The sequence below is a fragment of the Haliotis rubra genome, unplaced genomic scaffold (genome assembly GCF_003918875.1).
Source record: "Haliotis rubra isolate DU_JTF1 unplaced genomic scaffold, ASM391887v1 Scf106, whole genome shotgun sequence".
Taxonomy (NCBI): Eukaryota; Metazoa; Mollusca; class Gastropoda; order Lepetellida; family Haliotidae; genus Haliotis; species Haliotis rubra.
Window position 1 is genome coordinate 1,450,380 of NW_025764959.1, and position 21,562 is coordinate 1,471,941.

The following is a 21,562-nucleotide window of genomic DNA, read 5'->3' on the forward strand; positions in this document are numbered from 1 at the left end:
CGGTGCTATTGTAGGACAGTGTTATCATGTATCAGTGTTATTGTAGGACAGTGTTATTGTATGTGTTGGTGTTCTTATTGAACAGTGTCAGTATTATAAACATTAGTCAGCATTGTAGGACGTTATCACATGATAGTGTTATGTATTAGTGTTATCAAAGGTCAGTGTCAAGTATCCCTGTCATGAGGCATTGTGTATTCATCACTGTTATCATAAGATGATGTTACTATACGTAAGTCCTATAATTTGTCTGTGTTATCAAGTATCATTGACATCTTAAGGCATAGTTATCATATGCCTCGGTTATATTGTATACCAATTATCATGGAACAATGTAAAGTGTCAGGAATGTCACGGGACAGTATGATATAGAAAAACAGTGTCATGACAAGAGTTGCTGTGTCGCTGTTATAATGTGTCAGTGTGTTGGGAGTTTGTGCTTACTTTCAATATTGTGCCATTCACAAAGGAATGTGGATTATCATGCACTTGGAATATGGGTGTTGTTGATCCCATGACCCGTAGTCGTGTGATGAGGAGTGATGCTCCGGTCACTAACAGGATGAGGTGACGCACGATGAGACCCTTCACCCATGGAGATATCTCCGACTGCAACACAAAGCAAAAAACACATGACATTCCTTTGTCATATCTTCAATGTCCTTAACAACATATGCTTCATTCACATTTTGCATGTTCGTGGCCATTGACATTATTTGACAATTATTTACTACTAGATGTTCATAATACAATTGTTTGGTTTCAGATAATTTTATCAGCAGTGATTTGTGCATGTTTCCTAAAATGGATGAGGCAAATACACATGAACATGCCTAGTGGGGCATACGTAGGATATACCATGCTTTCCTCAGTGTATCGATCAATACACATGAACATGCCTAGTGGGGCATACGTAGGATATACCATGCTTTCCTCAGTGTATCGATCAGTACACTAACAGTGAATGAATGAATGAATGAATGAATGAAACATTATTAAAAGAAAAGCTAAACACATATGTTCATGAAACATCTTGTAAAACCCCTTTGAAATAAAATGAGTGAGTGAGTGAGTTTGGTTTTATGCCACTTTTAGGAACATTCCAGCAATGTCATGGCAGGAGACACCAGAAATGGGCTTCACACATTGTACCCTTGTGAACCTCGGTCTTCGGCGTGATGACCGAATGCTTTAACCACTTGGCTACCCCACTGCCCTCTTTAAGATAAAACGATGAGGCTGCAGGAGTAAAGGCTTGTAGTGAGTGAGTGAGTTGAGATTTACGCCGCACTCAGCAAAATTCCAGCTATATGGTGGCCGTCTGTAAATAATCGAGTCTGGACCAGACAATCCAGTGATCAACAGCATGAGCATCGATCTGCGCAATTGGGAACCGACATGTAAAGGCTTGTACACCTGGACCACCTTCACAAAGCAATCTTAGTACAATGACTATCATATGGTAAATATAAAAGTGTCGTAGTTCTACGACCCCTTTGTGAAAGAGGACCATGGATAGGGGGGTGTTACTTCCACTATAGCCTCCATTCTCTTACTCTCTGTTGCCTCACCTTGTTTTTGACGTGATTATTATTGAATCCATTATGACCATTCTCTTCAGATTTCTTTGGTTTCCTGAATGGCAGTAGCTGGAAGGGGTCGACTCTGCACACGATGATGACGTCAAACACACAACAGACACCCTGAAAGTCCAAGCAGTTGTGACTTTAGCATATGATAACATTAAGGGTATACTTTAGTCAGTAGTATCAAGCCCAAGTCTAGTAACATTACCTTTAGTTTCGATTTTCGATAACCATTATCACTATTTCGATTCGATATTTGAATACCTATTTAAATTGTTTCCACACAGCTAGAACGTAATTTTTACTCCAACTCTATCAGTTCCGGGCGCTGACATAAGGCGAAGTTGATTGGTTGACGCCAGGCAAATTATCCAATGACAATTCCTGTTAGTAGACATTGCCAAGTTGACAATGGATTTCACGCTAAAAAAGCTGAATCTGAGAGTTTAATTAAATCTGATGTTTTTACTTGCATTAAGAATCGATTCGAGGGTCCAATATCGAAAATTGAATCGAGGTCTGGTTGAATCGTTGCAGCCCTATTCGTCACTAGTATCAAGCCTGAGCCCAGTAACGTTGCTTTTAGTCATATTTGGAACATTTTTGGATACTCAGTTACATGACTAAAACACTTACTATGACAGTGATGCCCTGCTCCTTACAGAAGGTGGACACGACACACAGACACATACTGGCCAGTATAGACACCAGGGAGAAGGACTCGGGACGGTAGCTGACCGAGCATGAAGCTGAAATCAGAAAGATCCATGACATGACACACAGACACATACTGGCCAGTATAGACACCAGGGAGGACTCGGGACGGTAGCTGACCGAGCATGAAGCTGAAATCAGAAAGATCCATGACATGACACACAGACACATACTGGTCAGTATAGACACAAGGGAGAAGGACTCGGGACGGTAGCTGACCGAGCATGAAGCTGAAATCAGAAAGATCCATGATATGAAACAGACACATACTGGCCAGTATAGACACCATGGAGAAGGACTCGGGACGGTAGCTGACCAAGCATGAAGCTGAAATCAGAAAGATCCATGACACGACACAGACACATACTGGCCAGTACAGACACCAGGGAGAAGGACTTGGGACGGTAGCTGACCAAGCATGAAGCTGAAATCAGAAAAATCCATGACATGACACACAGACACATACTGGCCAGTATAGACACCAGGGAGAAGGACTTGGGACGGTAGCTGACCAAGCATGAAGCTGAAATCAGAAAAATCCATGACATGAAACACAGACACATACTGGCCACTATAGACACCAGGAGAAGAACTCGGGACGGTAGCTGACCAAGCATGAAGCTGAAATCAGAAAGATCCATGACACGACACACAGACACATACTGGCCAGTACAGACACCAGGGAGAAGGACTCAGGACGGTAGCTGACCAAGCATAAAGCTGAAATCAGAAAGATCCATGACATGACACACAGACACATACGGGCCAGTATAGACACCAGGGAGAAGGACTCGAGCTCACCCGAGATGACGCTGTAAAACAGAATTAACATCAACAACAGTTTTACTGTAGACGTGTAGAAGTCTCCTGTATGTATTGAGTTAGGGAGCATATGATGCAGCTATAGGAACTTACATGAGAGGCAGGCCCTGGCATACAGGAGGAATGACAGAAGGAAGGTCAAGGCACACAGCAGGTCGGCCCGACCCACGACCCCTGCTACCTGGAACACAGCAAGGTCAAGGCTTCATAATTATCCAATACAATTGACCTTCAAGGAAAAGCAGAGCAATAATTCTGTCAGGACACATATAAAACATATAAGTTTAATAGCTCATAATCTGAATAGGGCCTAATACTACTGGCCCGAAACATTTTTTAATATTTAGTGACACCAAGATGTACCAAAGGCTGATTAATGGACAGATTGCCACGGAATTTTGCAGAAAAATATCATCAAACACATAAAATATTCTTCAAAAATAAAAGAAAGGTAAGTTTTAGCACAAGACATACCGTTTATTACCATAGATAAGCTGAATTTTGAGGACCCCCAAAAAAACAGTCTGTAGAAGGGGTTGGCTTATGGCTTACATTTTCATCAAACTTTATGCCAGGGAGTAAGAAAACGACATCATATCGCTTCACGTGAACAAACAAGAGAAGACAACTTTGTCAGTAAAGACGTCAAATTTGCAATTAATCATTACTAGACAAGATCATTTACCTTTTAAGTTCTAATTTGTTTTTTGCTGGGCATTTTATTATTTGCAGGGATTAAGATTACCATGTGTATTTGTCTTGTATATGTTACAGGAAATATGTATAATCAGTAAATATGTATAATGTCTGATTCACTATGGAGGTATTTATCAGAACTACTCACACTCTCAGTGTGGATTGGATGCACAGCAAACAACACAGCACACAGGAGAGCAGCTCGGGGCGAGGCAAACACCGGCCTGGCAGATTCCTGGTCAACCTGGTAACCAGACATGAGGACAGAGAATACTGCCAGGAAGATGACCGACACCAAGCCGTGCAGGACGATGTTGACAACGTGGAAGCCCCGAGGATGAAGCCCATCAGCCCATGCATAGTTCCACCTGGAACAAAGAACAGGCACGACAGCTATAGAAATGTATCGTTAGAGTTGCAAATATGTCAGCAAATATTTAAACGCGACATGTTTTGAGTTACAAGAAGCCTGAATCTATAAGTAAGGGTTGTTATAAGTCTGAAACATACAAATGTAAAATAAGACAGCGTAATCAGATCAAGTCAAATCATAGTGGTCTCTATGACTTTTCACAAACTTTTACTGGAACTAACTGACAGGAAGTTGACATTGACCAATCAGGAAGCATCTATCTGAAACTTCATAGCATTATATTTTAATTGGCGACATCAATTCCAGATTAAGCTTTGAAACACAATGCTTCAGTATTCTTGATATAAAATGTAAAAACTCAAATGAATTACTAGAACACTTTTCCTAATTTTGGACACTATTCCTATTCCACACTCTGCATCTCTCCATTTTCTTTAGTTGGTTGGTTTATTGTATAATGCTGCACTCAGCAATACTACAGCTATATGACGGCGGTCTGTAAATATTCAAGGCTGCACCAGCCAATCCAGTGACCAACAGCATAAACCTCGATCTATGCAATTGGGATACGATGCCTCTTACGAAAAGCAGGGGCTGCTACAGACTTATTCTAACCTCGATCTTCCCGACTACTCCATTCTCTATTGATCCTGCAGGGTACAGATAAGCTGCATACCTCCGGAAATTTCGCAAATATTTATGCTATTAAGACTATGGCATACAAGTACGCTTGAATTTTTGTAAATACTCAATAAATGTGATCTTACATGCATACACACAGTCATGTCAAATCTTAGCTTACGTACCGGAGGTTAGATAAAATAACTGAGGTATACTGAGAGGTAGTCTGTCGTACAGATCCTGAAGCAAATATACCGAAGAAAGCCCACGCAAGTCTAGAAAATGTGGCAAGTCTAGATTTCCTCAGCTTCTGAAAATGAAGAAAGTCTCAGGGCTCCTTTTCATTATATATATATATATTTTTTTTACTATGCACTTTTTTCAGTAAAATATGTTCATTTCAGAGACTATAGTTTGGCATGAAATGCATGTGGACCCGTTTTTAGTAAATATCTCTTCATCCAATGACCCAATCGATCTCAAACTGTGCAAGTGGATGTTTTATCAGACAACCTAATCACATTGTAAATCACCGATTTTATGCATTTGTATTAAAGAATCTGTCTATGTAATTGTCAACAAAATAAACAGCAGAACGCAGAATGCTTGCAGAGGGAGGGAGCCAATGACCTGTAACAGCGTCAGTGTTGGGTCATAAAGGTCAACGTTCGTCAATGTAGGTCAGCTATGCACGTAACAGGTATGAAGAGGTGTCACAGGTCGTGAATAGGGTAAGGTGGGTGCCAACTGTTAACCATCATACGGAGTTTGTTTCTCTGAGTTGTTCAACATTAACCACAAACCCATTAGTGAGAATTATTCTGTAGGTTGAAATATTTAAATTTTGCAAATAGCCGGCGAATGACATCTCTGATGACCCTGATGTCAAAAGAATCTAACTTTGAATGCCTACCTTTTTGTACAAGGTTTTGTTTATTGGTTGTTGGTTTATTTTTCGCAATTTTTAGCACGATGTTCTTTTTCATGCCAAGAGCAAAAGTTGTACGTTTCATGTAATCCGACACCTTATAAATCGGTTTGCTACGTTTGCTCTCTTTTTAAAAAAAATTCAACACATTTCTAATGAAACGTTTAGGATCATCTGAATAAGCTTTCATGATGACAGCTAGAAGTAGTCAATGTGAATGATCCAAACGGTCTATCACTGTGCCGTGCACAGGTACCTATCATGAACTGCACGTGCATTGACCTTTATGACCCAACACTGCCGCTGTTACAGGTCATTGGCTCCCTCCCTCTGCAAGCATTCTGCGTTCTGCTGTTTATTTTGTTGACAGTTAACTCGTAGGTTAAGCATAGCAAGTTCGCACAGAGTGTGAAAGTAAACAACCCCACCCACCTCATGGTCTATTAGAGAGCACCGGTCAGGGTGGCAGGACACTGTCCACTGGAGAGAACAGAACGGCCAAAGCGTGATAGTGCCTGATAAAAGTGCTAGGCCGGCTCCAAATAGCGGCAGAGCATATCTCTTCAATGGGTAGTGCCGATGCAAAAGCTTTTGACGGGGCTACTGCCCTGACGGGTGAGCCTTCAACCCCTCAGGGGGAGGCTTGCCCTTAGCCTGGTAAGCAGCACGAATGACCGAAACAAGCCAGCGAGACAGGGTCTGTTTGCCCGCCAGCACCGCAGCCTTCCCACCACCGTAACAGCAGAACAGATGGATCCCTTGTGTTCGTTTGATATAGACCTTGAGAGTCTTTCGGACATCCAACGGGTGAGTGCTCGTAGGAGCGGTCCCCGATGTGGAAGGCTGGGTAAGAGTAGGAAGTTCGATAGGAGCTGTCACATGGAAAGCGTGATCGACTTTCAGGCGGTAAGTATTCGGGAGGCGAATACTGACACGGTCTAGATGGAACACAGTCAGCGACGGGTCTGCCGACATAGCATGTAAGTCGCGACCCTAGGCCCAGATGTTACCGCCACCAGAAATACAGCCTTCCATGTTAACAACTGAATGGAAATAGCCGATAGACGTGAGAACGTAGGACCGGACAGCCAATCTAGCACGATTGACAAATCCCAAGGTGGGCTGGTTCACCTGACAGCAGGTCGAACCCGATCCACGCCAGCTAAAAAGCGCTGCATTAGCAGGTGCTGCCCTAGAAGAGCACCATCGACAGGGGTGTGAAAAGTGGAAATAGCGGTGGAGTAGCCACGAATGGTTGAAGCCGCCAAGCCTTCTTCCAAACGAACTTGCAAAAACTCCAATACTCGGACTAAATCTGCAGAAAAGGGATCTGCAATCCCCTTATCTGAACATCAGCGCTCATAGCGGGACCACCTATCCTCATACTGAATGTTTGTCGAATCCCGCCTCGAAGCCAGAATTGTGTCTGTAACTGCTGCAGGAATTCTGCGTGCTTCGAGGCTAGACCTGACAGAGGCCAAGCCACCCACTGAATCCTTGGATTGGGGTATGGCGTGCCGTTCTGAGTGAGAATGTCCGGTCGCAAAGGTAATAGAACAGGAGGCTGAGCCAGAAACCTGAGAATTACCGGAAACCAGCTCTGTGACGGCGATAGCGGTGCCAGTAGCACAAGTAGCCGAGCTGGACAGCTGGGAGAGGACCCGGGGAATGAGTGGTAGCGGCGGAAACGCCCAGAGCACTTTGCCCGTCCAATCCAGCAGGAAGGCATCGGAAGCCAACGCCCTCTGGTCCCGTATTCGAGAGCAGAACACGGGTATCTGATTCGTCCCGCCAGACGCAAACAGATCCACCTGGAACGATCCGTACAACTGGAAGATAACTCCGAATATCTGCCGGTCGAGCATCCACTCGTGCGGGGCCAGGATCCGGCGAGAGCGAGCGTCTGCTTGCACGTTCTCCAGCCCCGAGAGATAAACAGGAAGCACCTGACAGTCGCACTGGTCGCACCAGAGGAGAAACTCCCACGTCTCCCGAAGGAGCGCTAGGGACACCATGCCGCCTTGCTTCAGGATGTACGTCATGGTCGTACGGTTGTCCAACTGAAGATGAACCACCTGGCCCTGAACATGCTCCCGGAAGCGCTTGAAAACCAACTGCACAGCTCTCAGTTCCAAGACGTTGATGTGAAGGCGGGCTTCGGCTTCGGACCAGAGTCCAGACACCAATAGACCGCCCAGAACACCCCCCAGCCAGGGGTATGCGCTCTATTGCGGACTTGTCCAGCAAAGCCTGAACTTCGTCGCGCAGTATACCCACCCTGACCTGACATGACGGCACCGGAGTGAATTCTGGCGGGCCTCGCTTCCACAGTGGTAGATGGCCGACACTGACGGTGGAAAGCACCCAAGTGTTGCTGGTAGCCTTCTCCCACTCCGGTAGGAATAGAGGGAGGCGGCCCCCCACTGGGACGTGTGGTAAGAGAGCGTGAGTAGTCCCGAGTAGATGAACTGACTGGGACGGACCCACGGCGACAGCCTGTTGGGTTAACGGTTAATATTGAACGGTTTTAGAGTTCTGCTCCGGAAAAGACAAATGTGCACGGACGGACGGAAGCCTGCACGGACGGAGTCCATTTAAGTACCCCCCGCAAATCGCGTTGAGGGGTATAACAAGGTAATAAATGGAGTCAAACCCCACATTTTCCTGACCATTGGAAACCACCCCGATGGTTGCCTTGCCCAGCAGAGACTGGATCTCGGCACAGAGTATTTTCGCCGTCTCCCGGGAATGCAGTCCCTAGCCAGATGAGAGTTGACCTCCGTGAGATGCCGCCCAGAGTCGCCGATGAAAAATCACCGACACTCTTTCCCCTTTCCACCAGCTCCCTCAGCAGAGCTGAGTGAAGCGTCGAGTGGAGCATCCAGCTGGTTGAGCTGTTAAGGGGAAACTATGGCAGACTGACGGTAGAGTGTGAGGCCTTGTCCCGGATGCCTTGCTGGAAGCAGGCTTCCCTCTGGGAGGCAAACTCTAACGGTTCGGGTATTCGACACGGACAACACCTGAGGCAACACAGCCGCGATTCTATCTCGCACTTGCCTCAGGAACGAACCTACTCAGTGTTAAGTTCAAAGTAGTGAAAAGAGCCAAAGCTCAAATCGACTTCCCCACTGTACGAGCCTGATCCCCGGTTCCGAGGCACATGGCAGTAGCCGGATAAATCAGGGTATCCCAAGCACTCAGACAGACCTCAGAGTGTCGAGGTGACCGACACACCCGGCACACTCGATAGCTTCTTGGTCAAGGCGTTGATAGACATCAGACTGAGACCTGACCAAAGCTCGGCGGTTCAAGACCGAACCCTGATCCCAAGACACGTAGGAGTAGCCTGATAAATCAGGGTTCCCCCAATACTGTCTCCAAAAGCGCACTGAGGATATAGTGAAACATAGCCTTTAGCGCTATATAAATGCCCATACATATACATATATAATATAGATATAAGTGCTCGGGTCGGCGGTTCAAGTTCGAACCCCGATCCCGAAACACCTGGGAGTAGCCTGACAATGCAAGGTTCCCCTGGTGTACACGGGTAGACCTCGCTGCGTCGAGGTGATTGGTAGCTCCATCACACTCAACAGCCTCTTGGCCAGGGCGTCAATAGACATCAGGCCGAGACCTGAGCTAACAGGGCCGGGGATCTGCTCCGTACCGGGGCCGAAGCCTAGGTTGGTGCTAGTCCAACCCCTGGTCCCAAGACACATGGGAGTAGCCTGGGACTGCAGGGTTTCCCTGGTGTACACGGGTAGACTTTGGAGCGTCGAGGTGATTGGCAGCTCAGTAGCTCCATCACACTCAACAGCCTCCTGGCCTGGGCGTCGATAGACATCAGGCCGAGACCTGAGCTACCGGCGCAGGGGATCTGTGCCCTACCGGGGCTGAAGCCTGTGTTGGTGCTAGTCCCCAGGTTCAGAGCGTCCCCTGAGCCGGGGCTCTGGTCCGATCATCCCCGGGAGGTCAGACCCTTCCCAGAGCCAGAGCTCGGGTCGGGACCTCCCCCAAAAAATGCGCCGGTGTAATCTCTACCCGTAGACCGGGTACCAATCTCCTCTCAGAGTCTGGAAACCACGTCTGAGATAAGAGCGTGGTCTCACAAGACAAAACGAGTTTTTTGTTTTGTAAATATTTTAATGCTTATATGTACCCCAAGGAGGACTTCTTCTGAAAAAGAATAGGATTCCCAACTGAGATAAACACAAGCGAGTACATAACTCAATGAACCAAAAAGTTATCTGTAGCTCTGATCCTGCTTGGTACAGTTACAATGTGTGTATAATACATGGACACAACAATGGGAAGATGTTATCATATGCACATTAAACCAGAAATAACATGTAAAAAAATCTGCATTGGAGTATGCTAGTTAGTTCTGTTATTAGTCTATCTTTTCATCTGAGCTGTCTGTCTGGTATTTTGTAAATTATCGTGTCAAGTGATTTTTTATTGTGAATGGCATAACAAGCTCACAAACTCCTGCTAGCACCATCACCTTAACTCAAGGCACAGTTCAGTTGTGTGTATGCAATTTTTTAATTGCAAAGGAAATCAACTGCACGCTATGATGGATCTCGTCATTTATAATGCTGCAGCAATTCACTGCTGTCGTATGTTCAAGACGAGGAATATTTATTAAAAAAATCTCAAGGGAAAACACAGATGAAACATACAGCAGACTTTGTCCTGATACGACAGAACCGGAGAACCCAAACTATTCTTTTTGATGTATGGATTTCTAAAATTTTGACTCACTTGTTAACCCATACATGTAGGACATATTCTTAATTATCATCTAATGGAGGGTGTTTTCGGTGCAATAAAGTAATCTGATAAACTTGGTATCCAAATCTGATAACTATGCAAATTACGTCAATCCACAAACTACTTTCTCAAAATGCCGTGCAAATCCTAAAACGTTAACATTTCATTGATGATGTCGTCGTGAGTTTACATTGCGTGGATGAGTTTGTAAACAAACATGGCTGTCCCCATTATCAAAATTGGTGATTCTGTAAGAATTGATGACAGAGGTTCTGGAGTCGATACTGCAGTAATTTCACTTTGGAAAACATGAAATGGAGAACTTTGTTCAAATTGAAGGTACGGATTATGAGACACGAGTGACAGGCTAATGTCTAAGAAAGGTACCAACCAAGGATTTCGATCTATCGATCACAAGAAGAAGACCACGAATCGATTCAGTCAGGTATCAGAAACTGATACTGATGAGGTGATTACACGCAATGAAAATAGAATCACTACCAAGAAAACCCTGCCTGATTTTGTTGTTCTTTTTAGACAGAAAGATATTATTTTAGGCATGAGATATGTTTGCACTGTATTAGCGACTAGTCACAACCATATGCCTCCATCATGAAAGACCTTCATCTTGGTGTACCACTAAGTATTCTTACGCGAATGCTCGATTCTCTTCATATAAAATTCACGTGCGATTTGCTTCTTAATGTTAAGAATGACATTATATGATAAAGAGATTATTAACCTCTTGTGTTTTCGTATCATTAATATCATATATTAGGAATAAATAATATGTATTATTCCTAATATATGATAATAATGACACGGAAACACACAAGGTTAATAATCTCTTTATATCACACAGCAGTCAGTGAAGAGGATGAAAGTGTGAAGTACCTGTATGTCATTATGGTGAGTGGCCTGTATGATTTGTGACTCGTCTTAGAGTCCAACTTCCTCCCCCAGAAGTCATGAGCAAAGATGGCTTGAAGCGGCGTCTCAGGAAGCAAGTCTTTGTTGCCGATAATGGCTTCACTGTCATCAAACACAAAGTCTCCATCATAACTGTTCACAAAACACAACACGGCCAGACAGAAGATGAGGACAGATGCCACAGAGAAGCTGAGTTTGGGTACAGGCAGCACGTCATCCCAGTCTGGTCGCGGGTAGCTGCTTACATGGCCGTTTGTCTTGGAGGATCTGGAGGTTGTTCTAGGTGTGCTTGCCATTATGCTACATCATTCTGAAAGACGAGATAAACATATGTCAAATTGGATTATTTTCAATAGAAATTGTAGTGGAGAAACCCTGTGGGGACCCTGTACAGGTTCCGCTGTATATTGCCAGGCAGGAAATACTGGAGAATCTGCATAAACTGGTATTCTACCATTGAGCCTAAAATCAGGATACAACACTGTCTTGCTGGGGCCCTTATAGAATATGTTTGCCACTCAGAATGAAAAAAGAAAGAAAGGCTAACCCTAACCTAACCCTGGGTATTAGAGGAAAGGATTATTGGTAAACATGGTGAAACTGTTATAAAATAAGGTGGCGAACATATGCTATAATCGCATCTCTTGCTGTATTGGTAGTCACTAGTCTGAGGGAGGGGAGGGGGTGGAGGCAGAGGGAGGGAGAGTGGAGATTGACCATTTCCTCATTGTTAAGAAGCTAAATGTTTTCAAGAATGATTTGCTGTAAAGCATTATAGTGTAGAGTTAAAGTAGCTATTATGATTTAACGTTCACTTCGACTACAATACAAGGGAGCCGTAAATGATATGTCGGAGATGTTTTACAGGGCGGTATGCTAAATAGTTTAACCGATGGCGAATCTCTCACCGAACGCCTTTCTCAACAGCGCATTTCATACAAAACTCGGACAGAAACAAACACGACGGGCAATGATCACAAAATTTACCGACTCAAAATGACACACCACTTACAAACATTTAATAACAATCATACTTATTTCTGTTCAACCGACCAAAAGATAATAGAATTTAATCCCCTGTTACTAAAAATGTCAACAGACATCTCTAATTTCACTAAAATCACGCTTGCAGAACATGACAGGAGCCCGTCTTCTCTGTCCCTGTTTACACTTGTGTTTATAAGGCTCTAGATCTAAAAACTAAAGGCAAGGAAAAATACTGAGTGATATTTGCCCACAAGACATGTACACGATTGATTTATGTACACCTAATGTTCGACCTAATTGTGTTAAGTTTGGAAATAATTACCGTCTGTCCATCTGTCACTCTCCACATGGAGTATCTTCTCGTTTTGTAGCTACCGTAATCGTCATTCCTATAACGACATTGACTTTTAAATCTGTTCAGAATATTTGTTTCATTTAGATCCTCTGTTTGTTGCTACTTAGCTAAACTGGTTGAATATTGTATCATAATAACGATTTTAATAGGAAAAATACGAGAACTGATTAGAGAAATGTCGTAATATTCAATACAGAGTTATGGCCCCTTGACTATTTTTTCATTGCTTGCATTCAAGTCTCAGCGAGTGAAATACAATCACTTCATTCATTTCATCAGGGACACTATATAACGTAGTAGATTATCCCTGATTTCATGCTGCGTAATTTTGAAACGAATGTGACCATTTAGTTCGAATATTCTAGGCAATATGATCAGACTAAACTACTAATAAATCTATTGTTAATGCTTCACAGTCTAATTACAATCTGTTTTGTTAAATGATTTGACATTTGCTTAATCAATAATTTACAAACGCACAAACAAAAACTGGAGGCAAATTAAGAAAGTGTGAAGTATGGTATTTTGATGATTGCAAGTTAAAAATATCTACATGCTATAGTTATTTAGGTTTATTGTTTTCTAACAGGCTATCGTGGTCTAAATCTGTCCAAAATCTTGTAAATAAGGCTAATAAAGCCTTGTCTTTAGTTAAGCTTTTTGCTGCTAGATTGTAAAATGTATCACTTATTGTTTTATTCAAAATATTTGATGTACAAATTAAACCTATTATTTTATATATCTCTGAAATATGGGGTTTCCATAAATGGGATGTCATTGAGCAATTTCATATAAGGTTTTGTAAGTATGTTTTAGGTGTCAACTATAAGAGTACAAAAGTTGCTGTTTCAGCAGAGTGTGGGAGAAATTATGTTTATGCTTACTTTTTATTGAGAGCAATTAGATATTGGTTTAAAAAAATTTAATTTACCTAATGAAAGGTACCCTAAGCAATGTTATATTATGCTGTGTAATATTGTCAGAGCAGGTAGGATGTTAAACAAATTTTATTCAAATAAGGATTTGGTTATATATGGGAGGCACAAGGAGTTGGGGACAGGGAAATATTTTTACAAAGAATTTAATCTTAGGGTAAAGGATTGCCATCAACAATCAATTTTTGAAGATTTGCATAAATTACTAGTATCATCTTTCGATGTTTTTTCATCAGTTAAACAGATTTTTGGTATTGAACCATATCTAACTTTTATCAAATCTAAAGATGCAAGACGTAGAATTACTTTACTAAGAATAGGTGCACTTCCTGTATTTAACAATACTGGTAGACCGGATGGATTACCCACGCCTCAAAGACTTTGTAGGTTTTGTAATAGTGGTAATATTGAAGATGAATTTTACTTTATGTTTGAGTGCCCCATTTATCATGATCTTCGTCAAAAATATTTTAAATGTATGCCAGTGTACATCAATAGCCATTACTTCATTAAAACACTTCTTTGTAATATTTATATTTTAAAGGTATGCCAGTGTACATCAATAGCCATTACTTCATTAAAACACTTCTTTGTAATATTTATATTTTAAAGGTATGCCAGTGTACATCAATAGGCATTATTTCATAAATACACTCCTTCAGCTTGCTACCAATTGTGCAAATTATGTAAAAGTTGCGCTTGCATTACGTAAATCATATATGTAGTACAAACATAATATTAAAAAACTATTATCATGTTTTTTGTACGTGGGCCTAAGGCCTTTTCACGAAATAAACTGATTGATTGATTGAAAAAAACCCGTAAAACACAGTTTTGTTGAACAGTTTAAACACTATGGATGAAGTTTATTTATTTGTTGTTTAACACAGCAATCAACCGTAACAGCGACATCATGCGGAAAAAAGAAGAAAAACATAAATATTCTTACTTGCTTACTGTTACCTAAAATACGTTTATGTTTTACCAATTTTAACCTTGGATCAAATTAACATGCACATCGTATTATATTATTATCTAAAATGTAGAATAATACCACATTAAATAAAATATCAAACAATTATTCTTGACATATTTGCCAATATGTTTTGAAAACTGAACTCTGTACTTTCTACTAAAGGTAATAAGAGATTTCTTTCTTACAGTCAGATAAAGATTGAAGAAAGGAAGTAGCTGAATATTCATTTATACTTTTAACTTAAAATATACATACAATATTAGTCTTACTGCATTCTAAAATGTACATTGTATCAAAGTTTTTACTTAAAATATGCATTCGGCTTACAACATTCTAGCAATGTGGATCGTGTGACAGCTGTATCTTGAAATAGGCCTGCAATATTCGGCTTACAACATTCTAGCAATGTGGATCGTGTGACAGCTGTATCTTGAAATATGCCTGCAATATTCGGCTTACAACATTCTAGCAATATGGATCGTGTGACAGCTGTATCTTGAAATATGCCTGCAATATTCGGCTTACAACATTCTAGCAATGTGGATCGTGTGACAGCTGTATCTTGAAATATGCCTGCAATATTCGGCTTACAACATTCTAGCAATATGGATCGTGTGACAGCTGTATCTTGAAATATGCCTGCAATATTCGGCTTACAACATTCTAGCAATATGGATCGTGTTACAGCTGTATCCTGAAATATGCCTGCAATATTAGACTTACAACATTCTAGCAATGTGGATCGTGTGACAGCTGTATCTTGAAATGGGCCTGCAATATTCGGCTTACAACATTCTAGCAATATGGATCGTGTTACAGCTGTATCTTGAAATATGCCTGCAATATTCGGCTTACAACATTCTAGCAATGTGGATCGTGTGACAGCTGTATCTTGAAATATGCCTGCAATATTCGACTAACAACATTCTAGTAATATGGATCGTGTGACAGCTGTATCTTGAAATATGCCTGCAATATTAGACTTACAACATTCTAGTAATATGGATCGTGTGACAGCTGTATCTTGAAATATGCCTGCAATATTCGGCTTACAACATTCTAGTAATATGGATCGTGTGACAGCTGTATCTTGAAATATGCCTGCAATATTCGGCTTACAACATTCTAGCAATGTGGATCGTGTGACAGCTGTATCTTGAAATATGCCTGCAATATTCGGCTTACAACATTCTAGCAATGTGGATGGTGTTACAGCTGTATCTTGAAATATGCCTGCAATATTCGGCTTACAACATTCTAGCAATGTGGATCGTGTGACAGCTGTATCTTGAAATATGCCTGCAATATTCGGCTTACAACATTCTAGCAATGTGGATGGTGTTACAGCTGTATCTTGAAATATGCCTGCAATATTCGGCTTACAACATTCTAGCAATGTGGATGGTGTTACAGCTGTATCTTGAAATATGCCTGCAATATTCGGCTTACAACATTCTAGCAATGTGGATGGTGTTACAGCTGTATCTTGAAATATGCCTGCAATATTCGGCTTACAACATTCTAGCAATGTGGATGGTGTGACAGCTGTATCTTGAAATATGCCTGCAATATTCGGCTTACAACATTCTAGCAATGTGGATGGTGTGACAGCTGTATCTTGAAATATGCCTGCAATATTCGGCTTACAACATTCTAGCAATGTGGATGGTGTTACAGCTGTATCTTGAAATATGCCTGCAATATTCGGCTTACAACATTCTAGAAATGTGGATCGTGTGACAGCTGTATCTTGAAATATGCCTGCAATATTAGACTTACAACATTCTAGTAATATGGATCGTGTGACAGCTGTATCTTGAAATATGCCTGCAATATTAGACTTACAACATTCTAGTAATATGGATCGTGTGACAGCTGTATCTTGAAATATGCCTGCAATATTAGACATACAACATTCTAGCAATGTGGATCGTGTGACAGCTGTATCTTGAAATATGCCTGCAATATTAGACTTACAACATTCTAGCAATGTGGATCGTGTGACAGCTGTATCTTGAAATATGCCTGCAATATTAGACTTACAACATTCTAGCAATGTGGATCGTGTGACAGCTGTATCTTGAAATATGCCTGCAATATTAGACTTACAACATTCTAGCAATGTGGATCGTGTGACAGCTGTATCTTGAAATATGCCTGCAATATTAGACTTACAACATTGTAGCAATGTGGATCGTGTGACAGCTGTATCTTGAAATATGCCTGCAATATTAGACTAACAACATTCTAGCAATGTGGATCGTGTGACAGCTGTATCTTGAAATATGCCTGCAATATTAGACTTACAACATTCTAGCAATGTGGATCGTGTGACAGCTGTATCTTGAAATATGCCTGCTGCTTCAACGTAAATAAGCAAATACATTGCATGTAAGTGTCAGTAATGACATATCTTACCTTCCACATCAAAGTTGAATAGACCCTGCCTTGAACTTCAAGTTCGCTATAAAGCAGGTGCCTGTTCCGTTTGCTGAACCAAACCTGTACATGTCGTTCATTGAGATAAGAGTTTATATCCAGAGGTGTAACCGTGCTCTGTAATAAGGCACACGACTTTACAAGATAATCCCAGTATACCTCCCGGCAGTGTGTTTGTTGTTCCTAGGGCTGTGCTGGGGTGATGGCGAATACGGACGAATAGTCGGATACCTAAATACATACATAGTGCAAGTTCGTTTATTCGTTGTCCCGGGGACCGCTGAACGTGTGTCGAGTTATCCGTGTTTTGGGGATAAGCGTCGATATTAACCTTTGAGTTAAATATATGAAGTCATTTCGTCCTAAATTTATCGAAATTTCCGTATGTGTGGTGAGTTTAGATCCGTGCCTAAAATATTTAGGATTTATTAGGAGCCATTTTAGTGACAATTTGATAATAAGTTTACATGTTATATTTATTTTGTATACTTATTTTGTGTCAACATCAGCAACACTAGAGAACATCTGTTCAAGTGTTGTATACAGGTTGAAATAGCCCTATATCCGCCATTTTGATTTTATGACGTCATCATCGAACACCTGGCTGACCTCATTTCACAGGGGTGTCAATGACCTTGTACCGAGTTGACCTTGGATTAAACCGATTTCCCAGGGGTATTTTTAGACTCAAGTGGGCAATATAAGGCCCCCGAACAGTCCCCATGTCATTCAGACTTCAATCGCCAGAGAGAACTCACGCATGCTCTTGACTCTATTGGTTCTGGTAGCCGTTTACCTCGAAGATAGAAAATGGAAGCCGCTCACCGTGATATCCTGAGGAGGAATCGTTGTGGTCTAGTGCAAGCTATACAGTGTGTAGAAGAGGTGGTGGACAAACTGGTACAGTTTGAAGTCCTTACCATCCTCATGAAGGCAGAGATTATCGAAAAACCACAGACGTCCTTCGATCGGGTGAGAGAACTGCTGTCCATGTTACCTAGACGGGGACCCCAAGCTTACTCTCTCTTCTGCAAAGCGTTGATGGAATGTAGGGAGACACAAGCCATGGCATTGTTGGGGCTAGAGACTGACAAGACAAAACTACAGGATCCCCGTTGTCATTTACATCTGGGGGACAACGTCTTTGTGACGGCCAAGACATGGGATGGTGTACTGAACATTCATGTGAGGAAGTACGAAGTGTACCCGAGTGGCAAGGCCTACCCAACCAAGCGAGGCATCGTGCTTACCTTGAAACACTGGTTAGAAATACCAAGTGTATTCATACAGTTGATGGAAGCTGTCGGGGAAGGAAGAAATCAAGCCTATGTTCACATAGGGGTTAACGTGTATGCCAGTTTGGATCCAAATGGTAGCGTGGATCTACGACAGTGGGAGAAAAATGATCAACTGGGAGTGGTACCTACGGCTAAGGGTATCATGTTGTCTCCAGACCAGTGGAAGAAATTGAGAGACTGTTATGATGTCATGCCAGACTTTGTGCCGGAACTAAAGGACATGGTTCCCTGTATGGCACAAGAAGATCACCAGAATCAAATGGGGTACCTCCAGTGTTCCTTCTGCAACCCTAATGACTATGAATGTTGGAGTAACTGACTATTCTTCTATGGTTACAAGTCACCATTCAGCAACTTTTATCCAGCTGTGTTTACTTTGGATGGTGTTACATTTAATTGTGTGGAACAGTGTTACATGTACTCTAAAGCATTGTACTTTGGAGATTTGGACAGGGCAACATGTATTTTCCAAGAGACTTCGCCAGCAAAGCAAAAGCATCTTGGGAGATGTGTGAAAGGCTTCACCCAGAAAGCGTGGGACACTGTCTGTGTTAATGTGATGACTAAGGCTGTAATGGCTAAATTCTCCCAGAACAGTCACTTGAAACACGTATTGATTCAATCCTACCCTAAGCCGTTAGCTGAAGCTAGCCCATTTGATAAAAGATGGGGAATAGGAATTGATGTATCCCATCCTGATATTGACAAACCCTGGAAATGGCCGGGGGAAAACAAGTTGGGAAAAACGTTAATGCACGTTCGTGAAAAGTTGATGATGTGAATATTGTCTTTTGTGAATAAAATATTGCATTGTACTTTTGTCTTGGGTTTTGCTTAAATAGCATGATGCATGTGAGTCATGTACAGTTGTGTTTAAGATGGCACCTTGGGAAGACTACTTGAACAGGATCTATTATGATCCAGAACATCCTGGTAGTTATGCTGCACCCAAGAAATTGTACGATGCCGTGAAAGCAGAGGGTCAGTTTAAAATTGGTTTACATCGAATCAAGAAATGGCTCAAAGGTCAGGAGAACTATACCATGACTCATCAAGTCAGAAGAACGTTTCCAAGAGGGCACTATGTGGTGGAAGGTATAGACAGTCATTGGCAGTCCGATCTCATGGACATGGTTTCACTGGCAAAGTACAATGATGGGGTCAAATACCTCTTAGTCATCATAGATCTATTTTCACGTTATTTGTGGGTACTTCCACTCATGTCTACAAAGGGTCAAGAAGTAGTGAAAGCATTGACCAACTTATGGAAAACCAACACCCGAAAACCTAAACTTTTTCAATCTGACATGGGTTCAGAATTTAAGAATCGGTGGGTAAAAGCCTTTTTGAAAAAACACAAGATAACCCAACTATTTACACTGAATGAAACCAAGGCTCCTTATGCTGAGAGAGTGATTAAAACCATTAAAATGAGACTGTACCGATACATGTTGAAACACTTTAAATACAGATATGTGGATATCTTACCAGATGTAGTCAAGAGTTACAACCATACCAAACACAGAATGTTAGGACAGTCTCCTGCGAGTGTGACTGAGAAAAATGAAAATGAAGTGAGACTCTCTCAGTATTTGATTAAACCCAAAAAAAAATGAAACAGAGTAAAAAGAAGTTCACCTTCAAGGTGGGTGATAAAGTCAGAGTGAGTCATCTAAAGAGAACGTTTGACAGAGAGTATCAAGAGAAATGGTCTGGCGAAATCTTTACAGTAAGAAGAAGATACTGGTCACAAGACAATGACATGTACAAGCTGAAAGATTGGGGTGGCGATCCCATCGAAGGTGCTTTTTTATTCATCAGAGCTACAAGCAGTGGTTGAAGACCCTTATCAGGAGTATAGAATTCAAGACATTGTCAAAAGGAGGACCAGAAATAAACAAAAAGAAGTCTTAGTGAAATGGCTTCATTGGCCGAAAAAGTACAATAGTTGGATCCCTGAGGTCAGTGTAAAGGATTATGAGAAGGTATAAATAGAAATGAAACCAGAGATGGTCTCATTTTGGTATGGAAGACACCATAGAGGCACAACCTCTCTCACGCAGTAGGTCTGGTGAAAGTTGGACATTACTAGGTCGAAAAGTAGCCAAAACAGAAACAGTCTTTTTCTCTCAAATCATCATTATTTACATCGTAGTCATTACGTGTATTGTTAATTTGTCCTTAGACCGAGGAAACTCCAACCTTTGGACCGCACTTCTCAGTTCTAGTTTGGGATATCTCCTCCCAAACCCCAAGATTAAATCTAAACATGGATAAATATTTGACAGTACGAAGTACGGATAGTAAGGAGACCTTTTATCCTGATAATAAACCCTATCAGTTTAATGTCAACTTGAATAAACCCCTTCACTTGGACAACCATTGGCTCGTAGGACTGACTGACATTACCTTATGTAACTGGACTGCTAAAGAGAAATCAGAATATCGGGATATCTACATCTGTTCATCCCTCTGTGACACCTCCCATGTGGGTGATTCGGAGTTACCTGTGTTGAGATATGTTTGTCTGATTGGAAACAAAAGAGAACGGACATTCGTTTTTCCTCAGTGCCATTATGTACCCGTCAAACTGAAAGATGTACAGAATGTAGACCTCTATATAAAGGACAGGAACGGTGATTTAGCTTCATTTATCACGGGACCAGTGATAGTGACACTTCATCTGAAACCACTGCCCGAGAGTCAGTATTCGTTCTGAACAAGACAATGAACAGGAGATACTGGAGACCCTATTTGGACGATCCTAAGAAATGGACCAAATATTACTATTTGCAGGCTAAAGGATATCCCAATCCCTTTAATAACGTGGATGATTATGTGATCTATTATGAGAAACAAGGGGTCAAGATAGACCTACCCCATTCTACAGACAAGTTTGCTCTCACGTCTCCCACCCAGCAAGTGGTTCAACAGGCTAAGGCACGTATGAAGAAAACACATCAACAAGGTAAAGGGGTCACAAGGAAAACAAAGAAGAAAACACGAAAACCAAACAGAAGAAAAAACACGAAAACCAAACAGAAGAAGATGAGGAGAGGAAAACAAATAATAAAATAATAGAAGTCCAGATAACCTGGACAAACTGACGAAAAGAAGAAAATAAAC

At 41.7% G+C, this 21,562-nt stretch overlaps 1 protein-coding gene across 1 annotated transcript in view; it reads right to left on the reverse strand.

Annotated features, from left to right (window-relative positions):
• Positions 1 to 12,811, reverse strand: part of LOC124277838 (protein O-mannosyl-transferase TMTC4-like) — a 39,731-nt gene extending 26,920 nt beyond the window's left edge. Inside the window, exons 1-8 of the mRNA XM_046713555.1 lie at positions 12,756 to 12,811; positions 11,411 to 11,756; positions 3,967 to 4,186; positions 3,216 to 3,303; positions 2,460 to 2,530; positions 2,223 to 2,330; positions 1,572 to 1,703; positions 445 to 609 (exon numbers count right to left, since the gene is read on the reverse strand). Of these exons, the coding sequence (XP_046569511.1) occupies positions 445 to 609; positions 1,572 to 1,703; positions 2,223 to 2,330; positions 2,460 to 2,530; positions 3,216 to 3,303; positions 3,967 to 4,186; positions 11,411 to 11,742 (1,116 nt within the window). The 5' untranslated portion in view covers positions 11,743 to 11,756; positions 12,756 to 12,811. The remainder of the gene's footprint in view (positions 1 to 444; positions 610 to 1,571; positions 1,704 to 2,222; positions 2,331 to 2,459; positions 2,531 to 3,215; positions 3,304 to 3,966; positions 4,187 to 11,410; positions 11,757 to 12,755) is intronic.
• Positions 12,812 to 21,562: the final 8,751 nt, after the last annotated feature.